General features: G+C 50.4%; 1 protein-coding gene across 3 annotated transcripts in view; it reads left to right on the forward strand.

Annotated features, from left to right (window-relative positions):
- The first annotated feature begins 552 nt into the window (after window positions 1-552).
- Window positions 553-13,704, forward strand: part of LOC135810218 (uncharacterized) — a 71,974-nt gene continuing 58,822 nt past the window's right edge. For all 3 annotated transcript variants that reach the window (XM_065323691.1, XM_065323692.1, XM_065323694.1), the window contains exons 1-3: window positions 553-1,741; window positions 3,362-3,407; window positions 4,629-4,681. In XM_065323691.1, the coding sequence (XP_065179763.1) occupies window positions 673-1,741; window positions 3,362-3,407; window positions 4,629-4,681 (1,168 nt within the window). In that variant the 5' untranslated portion in view covers window positions 553-672. The remainder of the gene's footprint in view (window positions 1,742-3,361; window positions 3,408-4,628; window positions 4,682-13,704) is intronic.

Genomic DNA, 13,704 nt, shown 5'->3' on the forward strand with positions numbered 1-13,704 from the left:
CCTTGGCCCTGACCCTGACCGTCGATGCAGAGCTCGGCGACGTGGAGCTGTTCCAGTACGTCCCACGCCAACTGCTGCGAGTCCGACACCTGCTTGGTGCTATCTAATCCTTGGCCCTGACCGTCGGTGTGGAGCTCGTCCAGAGGCGGAGTGTCCCGAGCCGACTGTTGCGACACGTGGGCTTCGCCCTGGGTTGTCGGTCTCCGCGTGGGGGACGCGGCGGCTGGAATGTATCGTATGGTTCGAAAGCCTACGGGACTGGCCTTCGCCGCGACGGTTTGCAAATTTCGGCATCTTGCCCTGTTCCCGGGCCCGCAATCCTCGCATAGCTTGCCAGCTTCTCGGCAACAGCAGCCTTTTCCGCACTTGGAATTGCCAGTGCACTGGCAACACTGGCCGTCGGGGACGCCAGTCGCGGAGTTGCCCTTTGCGGGCATCACTGTTGAGAGAGCTACCAAGTCTACTTGTGCAAAGTTCACGAAACTCGGGGGAAAGCAGGAGCACAAAATTCAAACTCTACGTCATGGGACCTAAAACCAATAAAAAGACATGATTGTATTCTCCTCCACTGGCCTTTGCCTGAATGGAGGGAGTTTGAGCAGTGAAAATATCATCAGTATCACAGTCATAATCTACAGGCAACGGGATTAGGAGGATTGAGTAAATATTATTATGTCAGGGGCCGCAGCTACCGGCGGGGAGGAGAAGGTCTTCAATGCCGAAGATAGGAGGGTTCGAGTCCTGAATCCTAGGAAGACTCCCGCCGGGGGTCACCCAGTTCACGCCTCCATTTTCCAAGTACGTTCAAGGTGCGTAACTTGCTGCAAGATAGGGATCGCCACGTGCTTCATGGTCGAACAGCTCAACAAAGGCCGCGATCATCCCTGCTACTATTTCACGACTGCCGCACACGTTATTTTTTGCAGCGATTGTGGAGAGTATCGTTGGGCTCAGATTGTGTACGAATGGGATCCCAAGGATTACAAACCCAGTAGCACGTTCCCGCCGGATGGAACCGTTGTCGAGGAAAACAATGACCGAGGATGGCTGCGGGTGCCCGAAGACTACATAAAGAACTGCGGCAAGGGAGAGTGGGATCGCTATCCGTATGATTATGGTATTATTGCTCTGCGCAAGGACAACTTGGAACAGAGACTAAAGAATGAGCTTGACAAGCTGAGCGGTGAAAATGCAATGGTGCACGTCCCAATGGCCCAACAGCCGCGTATGGAGTCTGTTGACCAGGCGTTCCTGTGCGGGTTTCCTGCAGAGGTCAAGAACGAGAAGGTACTAGGTCACATGTACTGGGTGCCCGTTGATAAATCCAAGAAAGCTGAACCGCTACAGGATGACATCAGCTTTAAAAAGCGCAGAGTCCAGGAGAGAGAGACCTCTGCACTGTTCGCCATGCCGCAACGTCATATGAATGACGGCGACGGCGATAGAACCAACAAAATCAGCAGCAACCAGGAACTTGTGGTCAAGCGACTCTACCGTCACTACATTGATTCAAGCGCTGGACAGGCCGGCTCACCCGTGTACTGCTACAACGATGAAGACAAGGAGTACGTCGTTTACGGCATTCATACCGGACGCTGGCTCTTTAGCGATGCCAAGTCGAATTTGTACTGCAAAGTAGCAGTGCGGATCCAGGAGGTCTACAAAGACATGAGTAAGTGGATCGAACTGAAGGAGGCCGACGAGCAAACTGCCCCGCCAGCTCAGAAACATTCCACAGAAGGTAAGGTTCATTCCGTGAAACTTGAGACTACTACTAAGTAGTTCAAAAAGCTAGGACCGTTCTACAGTAGAAATCAATTTTTTTTAACACAATTACCACAAAAAACGGCAAGGATGAGTGCGAAAGAGACGGCAGGAACAGTAAAATAGCAACAGAAACAACCACGACGACGACGACAACAACAACAACAACTACAAACCTGGAGCCACAATCTCACCCTCTGACCCAATAATTCCGGATTCCCACTAGGCCAATTTTGCAGCCGACATGGAATTGTATGACAAAATCGTGAAGATCGGTGCGAACATTTCCCCGGTGTAACCAGTGTTGTCGGACAAGGTTCCAACCAGTCTGCGGCGAGTTTCTTAGTGGTTGGAGTGGTGCGAGCCTCTGACCAATCACTATTGGCTTGTCACCATGACAGCAGAGAGTGTCGGTGCAGATCCTGAACTGGTTGCACTGGATTGCTACTTGACGCCAGCCCTTCACGCCGTTGACTTTGCAGCTCGTGTAAAAACGATCTCATTTCCGCTCTGGCGTCTACTACGGTCTAGCATGGCTGCCTACAATGCGTACGTGTGTGCACAGAGCGCCACAGGCCAGCAAAAATAATCGCTTGTCGTTCGTTCTGTGTGAACCGGTAATCCGAATCATCCGACTTAGACAGTCGATTTCATGTTGAAGTCCATATCATGCCTGGTCTCCGCTAGGTCGAGTTTTTGGCCAATCGCGGTTTATCGACTATGGAATCATACAAAAAATCCTCAAGATCGGCGTGAAAATTACCTGGTGATGCCGCAGGCGTTTCCGACAAATTTGCGTGGGTGTGTGTAAAGGTCCAATCCAGTTGGTCGATCTCATGTGGGAGTCGGTATCGGAGCGTCGACCGAAATATCGGACAGTATGGACCAGGCATAAGAGCATCGGCTGAAAATTCAGCCTAGTGGGAACCCGATATCACTCCTTTCCCATTGATATTACAATTATACATGTTTCACACAGTTATACACCACTACTCAAAAACGGTCTATTGGCTACAAATTCTTCCAAAATAATAATTTTTTTATTATTTTTGGAAGAATTTGTAGCCAAGAGACCGTTTTTGTGTAGTGGTGTATAACTGTGTGAAACATGAACTGTGGCTACAGTGGAGTCTGCACACCCTTAGGAATTATACATGTAACAAGCATAAACCATGACTTTCTTCCCAGTGCCTAATATCTAGGCCCGCTCGCGAAACCAATTTAATCGTGAATACCGCTGTTTGAAGATCTCTAGGATGAGTGAAACGTGAACTTACAGCTATGTAATGTAGACAGACCTTAGCCTTCAGTGTTCAGTGTGGGCATATTGCTCTGTACATAATCTGTGCGTGGAGCACTTGACTTGAGCTGCTCTGATTGGCACTGTGTGTGTATATGTGTGTGTGTGTTTGTGTGTGTGCATGTTGTGTGTGTGTGTGTGTCTATATATGTGTGTATGTGTGTGTGTGTGTGTGTGTGTGTGTGTGTGTGTGTGCGTGTATGTTGTGTGTGCGTATGTGTGTGTATGTTGTGTGTGTATGTGTATGTGCGTGTGTGGGCATGTGTGTGTCCAATGTACTGGCTGTGTTGTTTGAAGGATCCGTTGAGAAGAAACAAACTAGCTATCTGTTTGGCACTGGAACGTAAGTGTATGCACTGTGTAATGAGTGTGCATGTGTGTGTGTGTGTGTGTGTGTGTGTGTGTGTGTGTGTGTGTGTGTGTGTGTGTGTGTGTGTGTGTGTGTGTGTGTGTACCGTAAAGTCCGCTGCAAACGCCCACTTCGCAGCAAACGCCCACCCCAGCGGGTCCATACTATTTTCGTCTTTTTCTGTTCAATATAGTTGTAGCAAACTGGCTTGAAGGTCGAATGCGTACGAAAACGGCTGTAATGCCTACAAACTGCCTATGTCTTTCCAGGAGGCTCTGCAAAAGCGATTGTGTGTGCACGTTGCGTGCCAGCACGATTGTGTGTGCACGTTGCGTGCCAGCACGATTGTGTGTGCATTGTGTGCATTGTGAGTGCACGATTGTGTGTGCACGTTGCGTGCCCCCACGTTACTGCGAGGTTTGTGTGTATGTCCTGTTGTGGACATGAAAATCCAGTTGAATGACCGGGGCCGGCACCTTCAATGCGTACAGAACGTTGCGTGCAGTGCACATGTTGATCCGATGCGACCAACGCGCTGCAGTGCATAAATGAATGTGTGAAAACGGGGCAGGCGGGCAGGCATAGTGGGATGGTCTAAGACCATGATTGAGAAACAGAGGGTACCAGGTTCAAGTCCTGGTTGGAAGCGGAAGGACTTTTTCCAGTTGTGCTGCGACCCACTGCTAATTGGGAACTCGTGGCCTGGCACGAGGGTAACATGGATGCAGCTAGTGGGATTTCGGTCTTTGACCACTTGGTGGTGGGTCTGATCTACTCACCTCCCACCGTCTAGGCACTGCATCTGCGCCTTGATCCTAGAGGGTGGTGGTGTTCCCACGCGGCGGATGCGGAAAACCTGGCTTCCAACCGAGTCTCACGCGAACCGTGAATATTTTTTATCATTATGTGAAAACGGTGCTTATCGTCTAAATTTGAGGTTTTTGAGTTACCATGCCCCTGATGTTAGCTAGCCTTAGCTCTAACTTTCATAGAAAAAACCTAGTGGAAATCCATTAACATTTTTTTAAAATAAATTTAAGGCGTGTGTGTGTGTATGTGTGTGTGAGTGTGTGTGTGTGTTTGTGTGTATGTGTGTGTGAGTGTGTGTGTGTGTGTGTGTGTGTGTGTTTGTGCGTGTGTGTGCGCACGTGCCAGTACTTCAGTACTGGTTTTTCCTTCCGTTCTAATTCACGGTTCTTGGTATTTGTCCCACAGACCAACTTCAGATGAGCCTATGGATGAGCAGACAAGTCCCACGATTGACAAAGGTAAATGCGACCTTCACTTCTAGGCAAAACCACTAGGACCCATGATGGGTTCCTGGGCCAGCATGCACCAACACTTCATGATTTTGTATTGCTGAGGATGGTTTACACACATGCACACAGTACTTGTGCAATTATACCTGCCATCACCATCACAATTTCGCGTTTCATTTGTTCACCTAATTCTTAGGCAATGTACAACAGCTCCAGAGCCTACTCTGAGCAGACAGAGAACCTTAGAGCAGGCCAGTAAACTGGTATCAGAAATAAAAATTGCTCCCAAAAAGCACACAGTCAACAACTACACACACACACACATACACACACACACACACACACACACACACACTACTGCTACTACTACTATTGACAGCTGCCAGAAATGGCCACGCCGCTCCCCAAAGGGAGGTACTGTCAGAGAGGTTAGGGGAGAGGTAGGCAGTGCTTCAAATGGCGCTCCAGGTCCTGTCGCCTCCGAAACTGGCGTTGACTACAGACTCGGCAATGATGTTCAAAGTGCTGGCGATCAGTCACTGTAGGGCGCTTCGGGCGGGGTCCACAGCGATGGCGCTTGAGGCCAGCAGTAGACTTGAAAGTACGCTGGCAGGCAGTACACACCGGGACCTCGGCAACAGGAGGAGCATCAAAAGGCGGTCGGTCGTCACAGTTGCCACTCCCCAGGCACTTATGCACTGCAAGCCCACCCCTGCTCCGGAGCCATCTACTGCAGGCAGGACACTGCACCGACCCAGGCTGCTGTGATACGGGGAGCTGTCGGACTGCTGTGCACTTGTGCCGGGCCATGTCGGCTCGCCGACGAAACAGGCGGCCGCAAACGTGGCACACAATCGTCTTCGGGGCAGGCTCCTTCACCCCCGCTGCTGCCGACACTATGTCACGCCACTCTCCGCGGTCGTTGGCTGATTGGAACCAATTGTGCACACCGGCCACAGTCAGATCAGCCTGGACAACGTCCTTCCAGCGATGTCGGGGGCCGCAAAACGGGCGGGTTCGTGGAAGATGAGCGAAGAGCAACTGCTTGGGTAACCGATTGTTATCAAGCCGAGCTAGGTGCCCAAGCCACTCCAAGCGTCTTCGCTGTACCATGCACGACAGTGGAGTAGGGTCACCCCACTGTGTGCGTAGTTGCTCCGATGTAATGTGCTGCTCCCACTGGCGGCCGCGCGAAATGCCAAGGATTGACCGGAGGTTGGCGTGATGGAACCTGTCCAGCTTGTCCAAGTCCGACTTCAATGGGGTCCAACACTCCGAGCCATACAAAACCGTGGTGAGAACACATACCACATACAAATGCCGTCGAGTAGGCAGGTTCAGGCTCTGATCATGCAAAATCCGCCGAAGACAGCCAAAGGCCCTGGCACCCTTCGCAAGGCGGCTCTGGACATCGGCATGAGCTCGCGAATCCGGAGTTATAACAGATCCAAGATAGGGGAAGGAGGTAACAGCTTTAACCCTTTCATTGCCAACTGCCAGATCGGAACAATCAGCGGCAGCGACTCCATAGCCCGCGACCAGTAGATTAGTCTTCGTCATGCTGACCGTGAGGCCAAAGCTGGATGCCACATCGCAGAAGGCGGACAGGGACAGGTCGGCTGCAGCATGAGTTGTTGCGAGTAGGACGGCGTCATCGGCAAACTCAAAATCATCAGCATGACCAGTCTGAGACTGTCGACGTCGCCCAGCTGCACGGGGAAACAACTGTCCACTAATCAAGAAGCTGAAATCCACACTAGACTCGATGCCGCGCTCCCTGAGAACAGACCTCCACCGCTCCATCACCAATCCGAAATACAGGTTGAACAGCACAGGAGCCATGACACACCCCTGCCGTAAACCATTTTGTACAGAGATCGGATCGGTACAACCACCAGCAACACGAACAGACGCCAACATGTCCGTATGGAACGACTTCACGAGAGCCACAGCCTGAGGGGGGACACCGAGCCGAAGCAATGCCTGCCACAGAGCCTCACGAGGCACAGAGTCGTATGCTTTGCGGAGGTCCACAAAGACGCAAAACAGCTTCGATCTATGCTCATATGATTTCTCTACCAGTTGGCGGACAGAGAAGATGGCATCAGCACAACCACGGTTTCGCCGGAACCCACACTGCGACTCCGGTAGCTCATCCTCAGCGAGCACTTGCAGCCGATTCTGCACGACCCTAGCAACTAGCTTCCCCACAACCTCCAGCAACGCAATTCCTCGCCAGTTGTCGCAGCGAGAAAGGTCACCCTTCTTAGGTATGGGGATGAGCACTGCATCACGCCAGTCCTGCGGTACGTAACCCTCCGACCAGACAGATTGAAGCAGGTCCAGAAGGAGTGGGTGGAGGACGGGCACACCAGCCTTCAACAGTTCAGGCACGATCTGCGACATGCCACCAGCCTTGCCGTTCTTCAGATGTCTCAGGGCATGGGTCAACTCCTCTCCCGACGGTGGCTGCATTAGCGAGTGCATGATCTCCCGCTGGGGGATTTGCTGGAATACCTCTGCATCGTAAGTACTGCAGACATTCAAAACACCTGAGAAGTGCCCGTGCCATGTGTCCCTCTGCTCTTGGGGTTGAAAGTCTGTACGATAGACAAAAGAGGTGAGCGTTTACATGAAGACAGTTGACCCGGGTCAAATACTGATATGCCGCTAAAAGTCCACTTCTACAGTCCTGTATGGTCACGTGAATCCGTTCGCGCGAAATTTGCATCTGCAGTGCCGTTCAGAGAACCAACGCATATGGCCGATTGGTTTGCAGGCCTGCCTGCGAATCATGAGGTCCCGAGTTCAAGACCCGCGCTGGTAGCAGGGAGCGTGTAAAAAGACTTTTTACGCGTGCTGAACTGCGCCGACACCCACGGTCAACTGGGTACTCACAGCTCGGAGTGAGAATAACAAGGATGCAGTTTACAGGGTTATGGGCCGTTACACGCCCGATTGGTTGAGAGACTAACCTCCTCTCCCCTGACTCACTTGTGAGGTCTGCATTCGCCACTAAGGTTAATAGGCATAGTGGTGGCCTGCGGATGCGAAGGCTAGTTTGTGTGTTTCCGAACATTCAAGCGATGCCGACGCGGATCCCGCGAATATTATTATTATTAGTGCCGTTCAAACCTGGCGCGAGATACGCACAGAAGTACGTTTGTACGATTTTCTTGACCCCAACCCTCACTCCACATGCTGAAGGCGAACAAGAAATATTTTGATATTCAGGAGGTGTCACTATTTGTGTATACAGTGACCATATTTTTGATTTTTTTTAACATAGAAAGGTTAGCCCAGGGATTGTGCTGGGTTGTATGACTCCCTATAATTCCCCAAAGCATTCCGCTCTGGCCCATCAGTGCAAACTTGCAGAAGTTTGATGTTGGATCTATTTTTTGTGGAGTACAAGTAGGAAAACATTTGAAATTGCAGCACTTGAATTCAGGATTTCAACTCAAGCTCTATTTTCCTACTTCACAGAAAATGAATCCAACATTGAACTTCCGCAAAGTATGCACTGATGGGCTAGAGTCTTGTACTTTGGGACTCACCGGAAGTCGCACAACCCCGAGCACAATCCCTGGCCGGTGGCTAGGCTCAGGAAATCAATCTCAACGACATGCGAAGAAAAATTGAAACGCTTCTGTCTTCCTATCTACACACACCAGATTGGTTCAAGTCGCCTAAGTATGTCAGCGATATCCGTCCCTGGCTGTGTGACCTGCCAGCGGAGGACTTGAGAGGCACACTTCAGATTGGTGGACTGTTGACATTGCCTCAAGTGAACCGGCTGACAGAGACTGCGACGCTACATGGGAAGGAAAGGCATAATCGCGAGATGTTGTCGGAGTATGTATGTTATGTCTGGTCCTAAGGGCCCACACACAGCATTACTCAGGTTCGTACAGTTATTGTAATAATCAAGGAACAGAAAGACAAGGAAAAGAGAGCTCACATTCTCGGACCTAGTCCAGCACAGCAAGCATGCAAAACCAGCCACGAGCCCAGGCGCGCATGCGCGCCTTATCACATCACGTACACAGCAATCGCCCCCCAAGAATTTTTCCCGGGGTAAAATTATAACATAAGCAAAGAGGCACTCAAATTTGGCGCCGACAGATATAGCTGTTGACACTACACGGCCAGATAATACAAAAGCAAAAAAGTTCAAAAACATTGCACACATATACTTATAACAGTTACTGCAGCTTCCAGAATAGTCCATGAGAGCTGAGCTATAGATCGAGGTAGGAATGACAGATAAAGTCAGCCAATATTGCATAGCGTTGGGGAATTAGATCAGATCGGAAAAGGAACCATGCAAATGTTTCAATGAATTAAACGAAAACAATCTTATGTGAAGACTGTTCGTCATGACCTACATGTAGAATATTCATCTGGCCCAGAAATGTCCACTTCCTACACTCAGGCCGCATCAGATCAAAGTAACAGGACAAGCAATACATACTCAAAGGCAATAGTACGGATACTTAGCAGTTCTCAATCAAGCGCTTGGGCGCGGAGACATGTCGGTCGGAGCGACGCAAGGGTGCCGGTGCAACAACACTGGGAGCCGTCTCGACTCCAACGGCGTCTGCTGCTGGTGCTAGCGTATCATCCGGCCTGACAGTGCTACTGTTGCTGCTAGCGTCCGGAAGTGGTAGAGGAGAATCTAGCACTGTCGGCGGGTCACTGGTCGGTGTAGGCAGCTGTGCGACCGCCTGGTCCGCAGAAGACGAAACGGGTACTTGGCCAAACTGCACCGCCCGCGGTCGTAGTTGGTCCCTATGGCGCTTCCAGACGACATCATCCACCTGTACTCCGAAACTGTGAGGGCTGTGGACATGCACTACAGTAGCTGGTACCCAAGTTGCTCCACGACCAAAGTTCAGGGCGAACACAGCGTCACCGGTGTTAAACTTTGGCGTAGTCAAGCTCTCCTGGTACACCTTGACCTGCCGATGACTCTCAGACTGCCGCAATGCACTGAGCCGGATTCTCGGTTGCCGGCCCATTAACAGCTCCGCCGGCGTCTTCCCACTGGTGGTCGGCGTTGTTCGATGCGCTAAGAGAAACCGGTCGAGCCTGACGTTGAGTGGTTCACCAGTATTCGACATTTCTTTCATCTTCTGCTTGAAGACGCCAACGTAGCGTTCGGCGAGGCCATTAGTTGCTGGATGACCTGGTGCCGTTGTTGTGTGTAGAATGCCATTGCCATCCAGGAACGCCTGGAATTCCGCACTCGTGAACTGACTGCCGTTATCTGTAACCAAGTGCTCAGGCAAACCAAACACAGAAAACAGATGGCGTAAAGCAGAAATCGTGGTCGCACTGGTTGCATGAGCCATGGGTATTACATCCAAGTACTTAGAGTAAGCATCTACCACCACCAAGAACATTTTTCCCAGAAATGGCCCGGCAAAATCAATGTGTATCCGTTTCCATGGACCCGTCGGCCATGACCAAACACCGGGTTTTGCCGGTGGGCATTTGGCATTCTCTTGGCATTGCAAACACGCATTGACTTTAGATTCTATATCCTGGTCAATATTGGGCCACCACAAGTAGCGCCGGGCCACTTGCTTCATTTTCACCATGCCAAAATGCTCTGCATGCAGATCTCGTAGCAAGAGCATTCGAAGTGAGTTAGGAATCACCACCCGGTTGTCCCATAACAAGATATCATTCTCCACAGACAATTCCATTCTCTTGCTAGCATATGCCTTGAGGTCTTCCTCAATTTCAGCAGGCCACCCATTAACCGTATAGCGAATTACTTTAGCCAATACAGAATCCTTTGCCGATTCTGCTCTCACCACAGCTGCTTTGATTATTGAGTCGTTCTCGATAAGCAAGACCTGTACCGTGACGGTCTCCTCCTCGCTCGGTGACACAGATTGCATTGGTTGTCGCGAGAGAAAATCCGCATGGACGTTTTCTTTCCCCGCGAGATACTGCATTTCGTAATCATATGCCGCCAGTTGCAATGCCCATTTCTTGATTCGATTAGAGGCGAGAGTGGGGACATCCTCGTGATTTCCCAGTAACTTCAAGAGTGGCCGATGATCAGTGACCACTATGAACTCTCTACCGAGTAGGTACTGGCGAAATTTGGTCACTCCGAACACCACAGCCAATGCTTCTCTTTCAATTTGAGCATAGCGTGACTCTGCTGGGGTCAGCTTACGCGACATGAATGCGATCGGTCGTAATTCACCATTCTCCTGCTTCTGCAGTAGGACTGCGCCAAGGCCCACTCCCGAAGCATCCACTTGCAACACTGTTGGCCTTTGTAAATCATAGTGTGCCAGTAGGGCTTCTGAACACATAGCATCTTTCAATTTGCCAAAAGCTTGCTCGTGAGTGGTCTCCCAGTGCCATTTCCCACCCTTTTTCAAGAGGTCGTACAAAGGAGCTGCAATTTCTGCGAAATGAGGCACAAACTTCCGCACGAAATTTGCAGAACCGATGAAAGATTGCAATTCGGCAACATTCTGTGGTGGTTTGGCCATTTTCAGTGCCTGTATCCTGGCTGTTGAAGGGGAGACGCCCTGCCCACTGATCGTGTGACCTAAGTAAGAGAGTGCTTCAGCCATGTAACAGAATTTCTCAGGATTCAATTTGAAACCTTTCTCATCCAGTCGATGGAGTACCCGGTCCACGTTTTCCTCATGGATTTCATCATTTTCACCGGTACACAGCACATCATCAATGTACCCGCCGCTGCCTGGTAGCGCAACCAAGGTTTCTTCCATTACCCTTTGGAAAATGGATACAGCACTGTGGAAACCAAACGGTAAGCGTTTGTACTGGTACAGGCCCTGAATTGTGTTGATGGTGGTGTATTTCCTGCTTTCCGGTGCTACCTCTAGCTGGTGGTATGCTTGGGACAAGTCGAGTTTGGTAAACTTCCCTCCCGGGCCCAACTTGTGCAACAATTCCTCGAGGGTGGGGAGTGGGTACTGTTCACATTCTGAATGCTTGTTAATAGTCCCACTGTAATCTGCGCAAATCCGTAATCCTCCTCCTGGTTTCTCTACTTGTACCGTTGGTGAGGCCCATTCGGAATGCGTCACTTTCTCAATCACCCCATCAGCCTCGAGTTTGTTCAACGCGTCGATGTACCGCTGTCGAATTGCTAGAGGTACTGGTCTTGCTCGTTTGTAGACCGGTTGTTCATCTGACACGTGCAGCTTTACTTGCACCCCTTGCACCGTACCCACAGTGGAGTTGTCAAACAGATTCGGGTATTTCTTAACGAAATCGGTAGTGGATTGCCCGCCAGTGCCCACTTTGAATATAGATTTCCATGGCAAAGTAAATCTGGACAAGACATCCCGGCCTAAGAGAGAAGGACCACCACATTCAGTAACTCTGACCAGAACATTCTCCTCTACACCACCCAAAGCCATTTTCATTTCGATTTCACCCAGACATTTGATTGGATTTCCTGTGTATGTAGATAGGGTGATGCTGGATGGTACCAGCTCAGACACGGAGCCATTGCATTTCAGAAAATCATTTTTTCCTAGCAGTGTGACGGTGCTACCCGTATCAATTTCCAAGTGCACCTGGACCCCATTTAGCTCGACAGGCGTAGTGTACGGTGCTACAGCTCTGTCACTCATGGTGGCATTCACATTCAACATCGGTACAGAATCATTACAAGGAACAAGCTCACCGGGGTTTGATGTTGTCCCGACATGCTTGACGGACCTGGCCGCTTTCTTCTTTAGGCAGGCTCGTTCGATGTGTCCCAGTTTGCCGCAAGCACGACACTTCGCAGATTTGAAGTGGCACTCATCCGGTCGATGTCCCAGCTTGTCACAGCGGAAACAGGGCTTGTCAGATTTGAACGTGGCGTTGTCGGCGAGCCCCGGCTCTCCGCGTACTGCATGAACCTGCGTTGAAAACTTCTCAGACTCGCGGAAAGCTGTCTCATGAGCCGTGGCCATGTCGACAACCTGCTGAAATGTTGTCGTCTCCTCAGCCTTCGCCAGGATTTCCTTCGTCGTGCTGGTAGAACCGATCGCAGTGATGAACTGGTCACGCAAGGCCCTGTCGAGATAAGCTTCAAACTTGCAGTCCATGGCTGCCCGTTTCAATCGAGCCGCGAACATGATCGCAGACTCGCCCTCCTTCTGCAGGGTTTTCTGAAATTGATAGGTAGCAGCAACTACACTAATCTTGGGCTTGAAATAATCACAGAGGAGCTTCAGCAACTCTTCGAACTTCTTCTGCCCTGGTTTATCTGGGAGGCACAAATTCTTCAGTGTGGAATAAACCTGACCGGATAGTTGACTAATCAGCACGGCGCACTTTTTCTTGTCTGCCGCTGTCTGTACTGTCTCGGTTGCATCGTCTGCAACTTGGCCAATGTCATTAGCCAGAAAATGAAAATTGAGTCTCTCTGCATACTCGTCAAAATCCCCAGTTTCGAAAATTTCTAATCTGGAGTTGCGTCCTGCCATCTTCGTCGCCAATTGTTATGTCTGGCCCTAAGGGCCCACACACAGCATTACTCAGGTTCGTACAGTTATTGTAATAATCAAGGAACAGAAAGACAAGGAAAAGAGAGCTCACATTCTCGGACCTAGTCCAGCACAGCAAGCATGCAAAACCAGCCACGAGCCCAGGCGCGCATGCGCGCCTTATCACATCACGTACACAGCAATGTAGAATCAACAGGAAAAAAGGGCTTCGTCGCCCTCCGTGAAGCAATCGAGAAGAGCACATCCTTCACACAATTTCTTAAAAACCCCGGCTTGAAGCTAATGCGTGAAGCAATGCCTGATGAGTAATGGCATCTACAACAACTTCCCATGGCATCATGCTGCGGTACTTACTGGATGTTGCCAGTTCCATGTCTGCACGTGGTTGTGCGTGGGTGTATCTGTGTGCAAATGGGTTTTCATTACCTGTCTGCAGGGGCGTACATAGGGCGGTTCCCGGGATGCCCGGGAACCAGTAAAATAATTTCGATGTGGGTAGATCTACGGAGAATGTTTTGATCAAGGCCCAGCGTG

The sequence above is a fragment of the Sycon ciliatum genome, chromosome 2, assembly GCF_964019385.1.
Source record: "Sycon ciliatum chromosome 2, ocSycCili1.1, whole genome shotgun sequence".
NCBI lineage: Eukaryota > Metazoa > Porifera > Calcarea > Leucosolenida > Sycettidae > Sycon > Sycon ciliatum.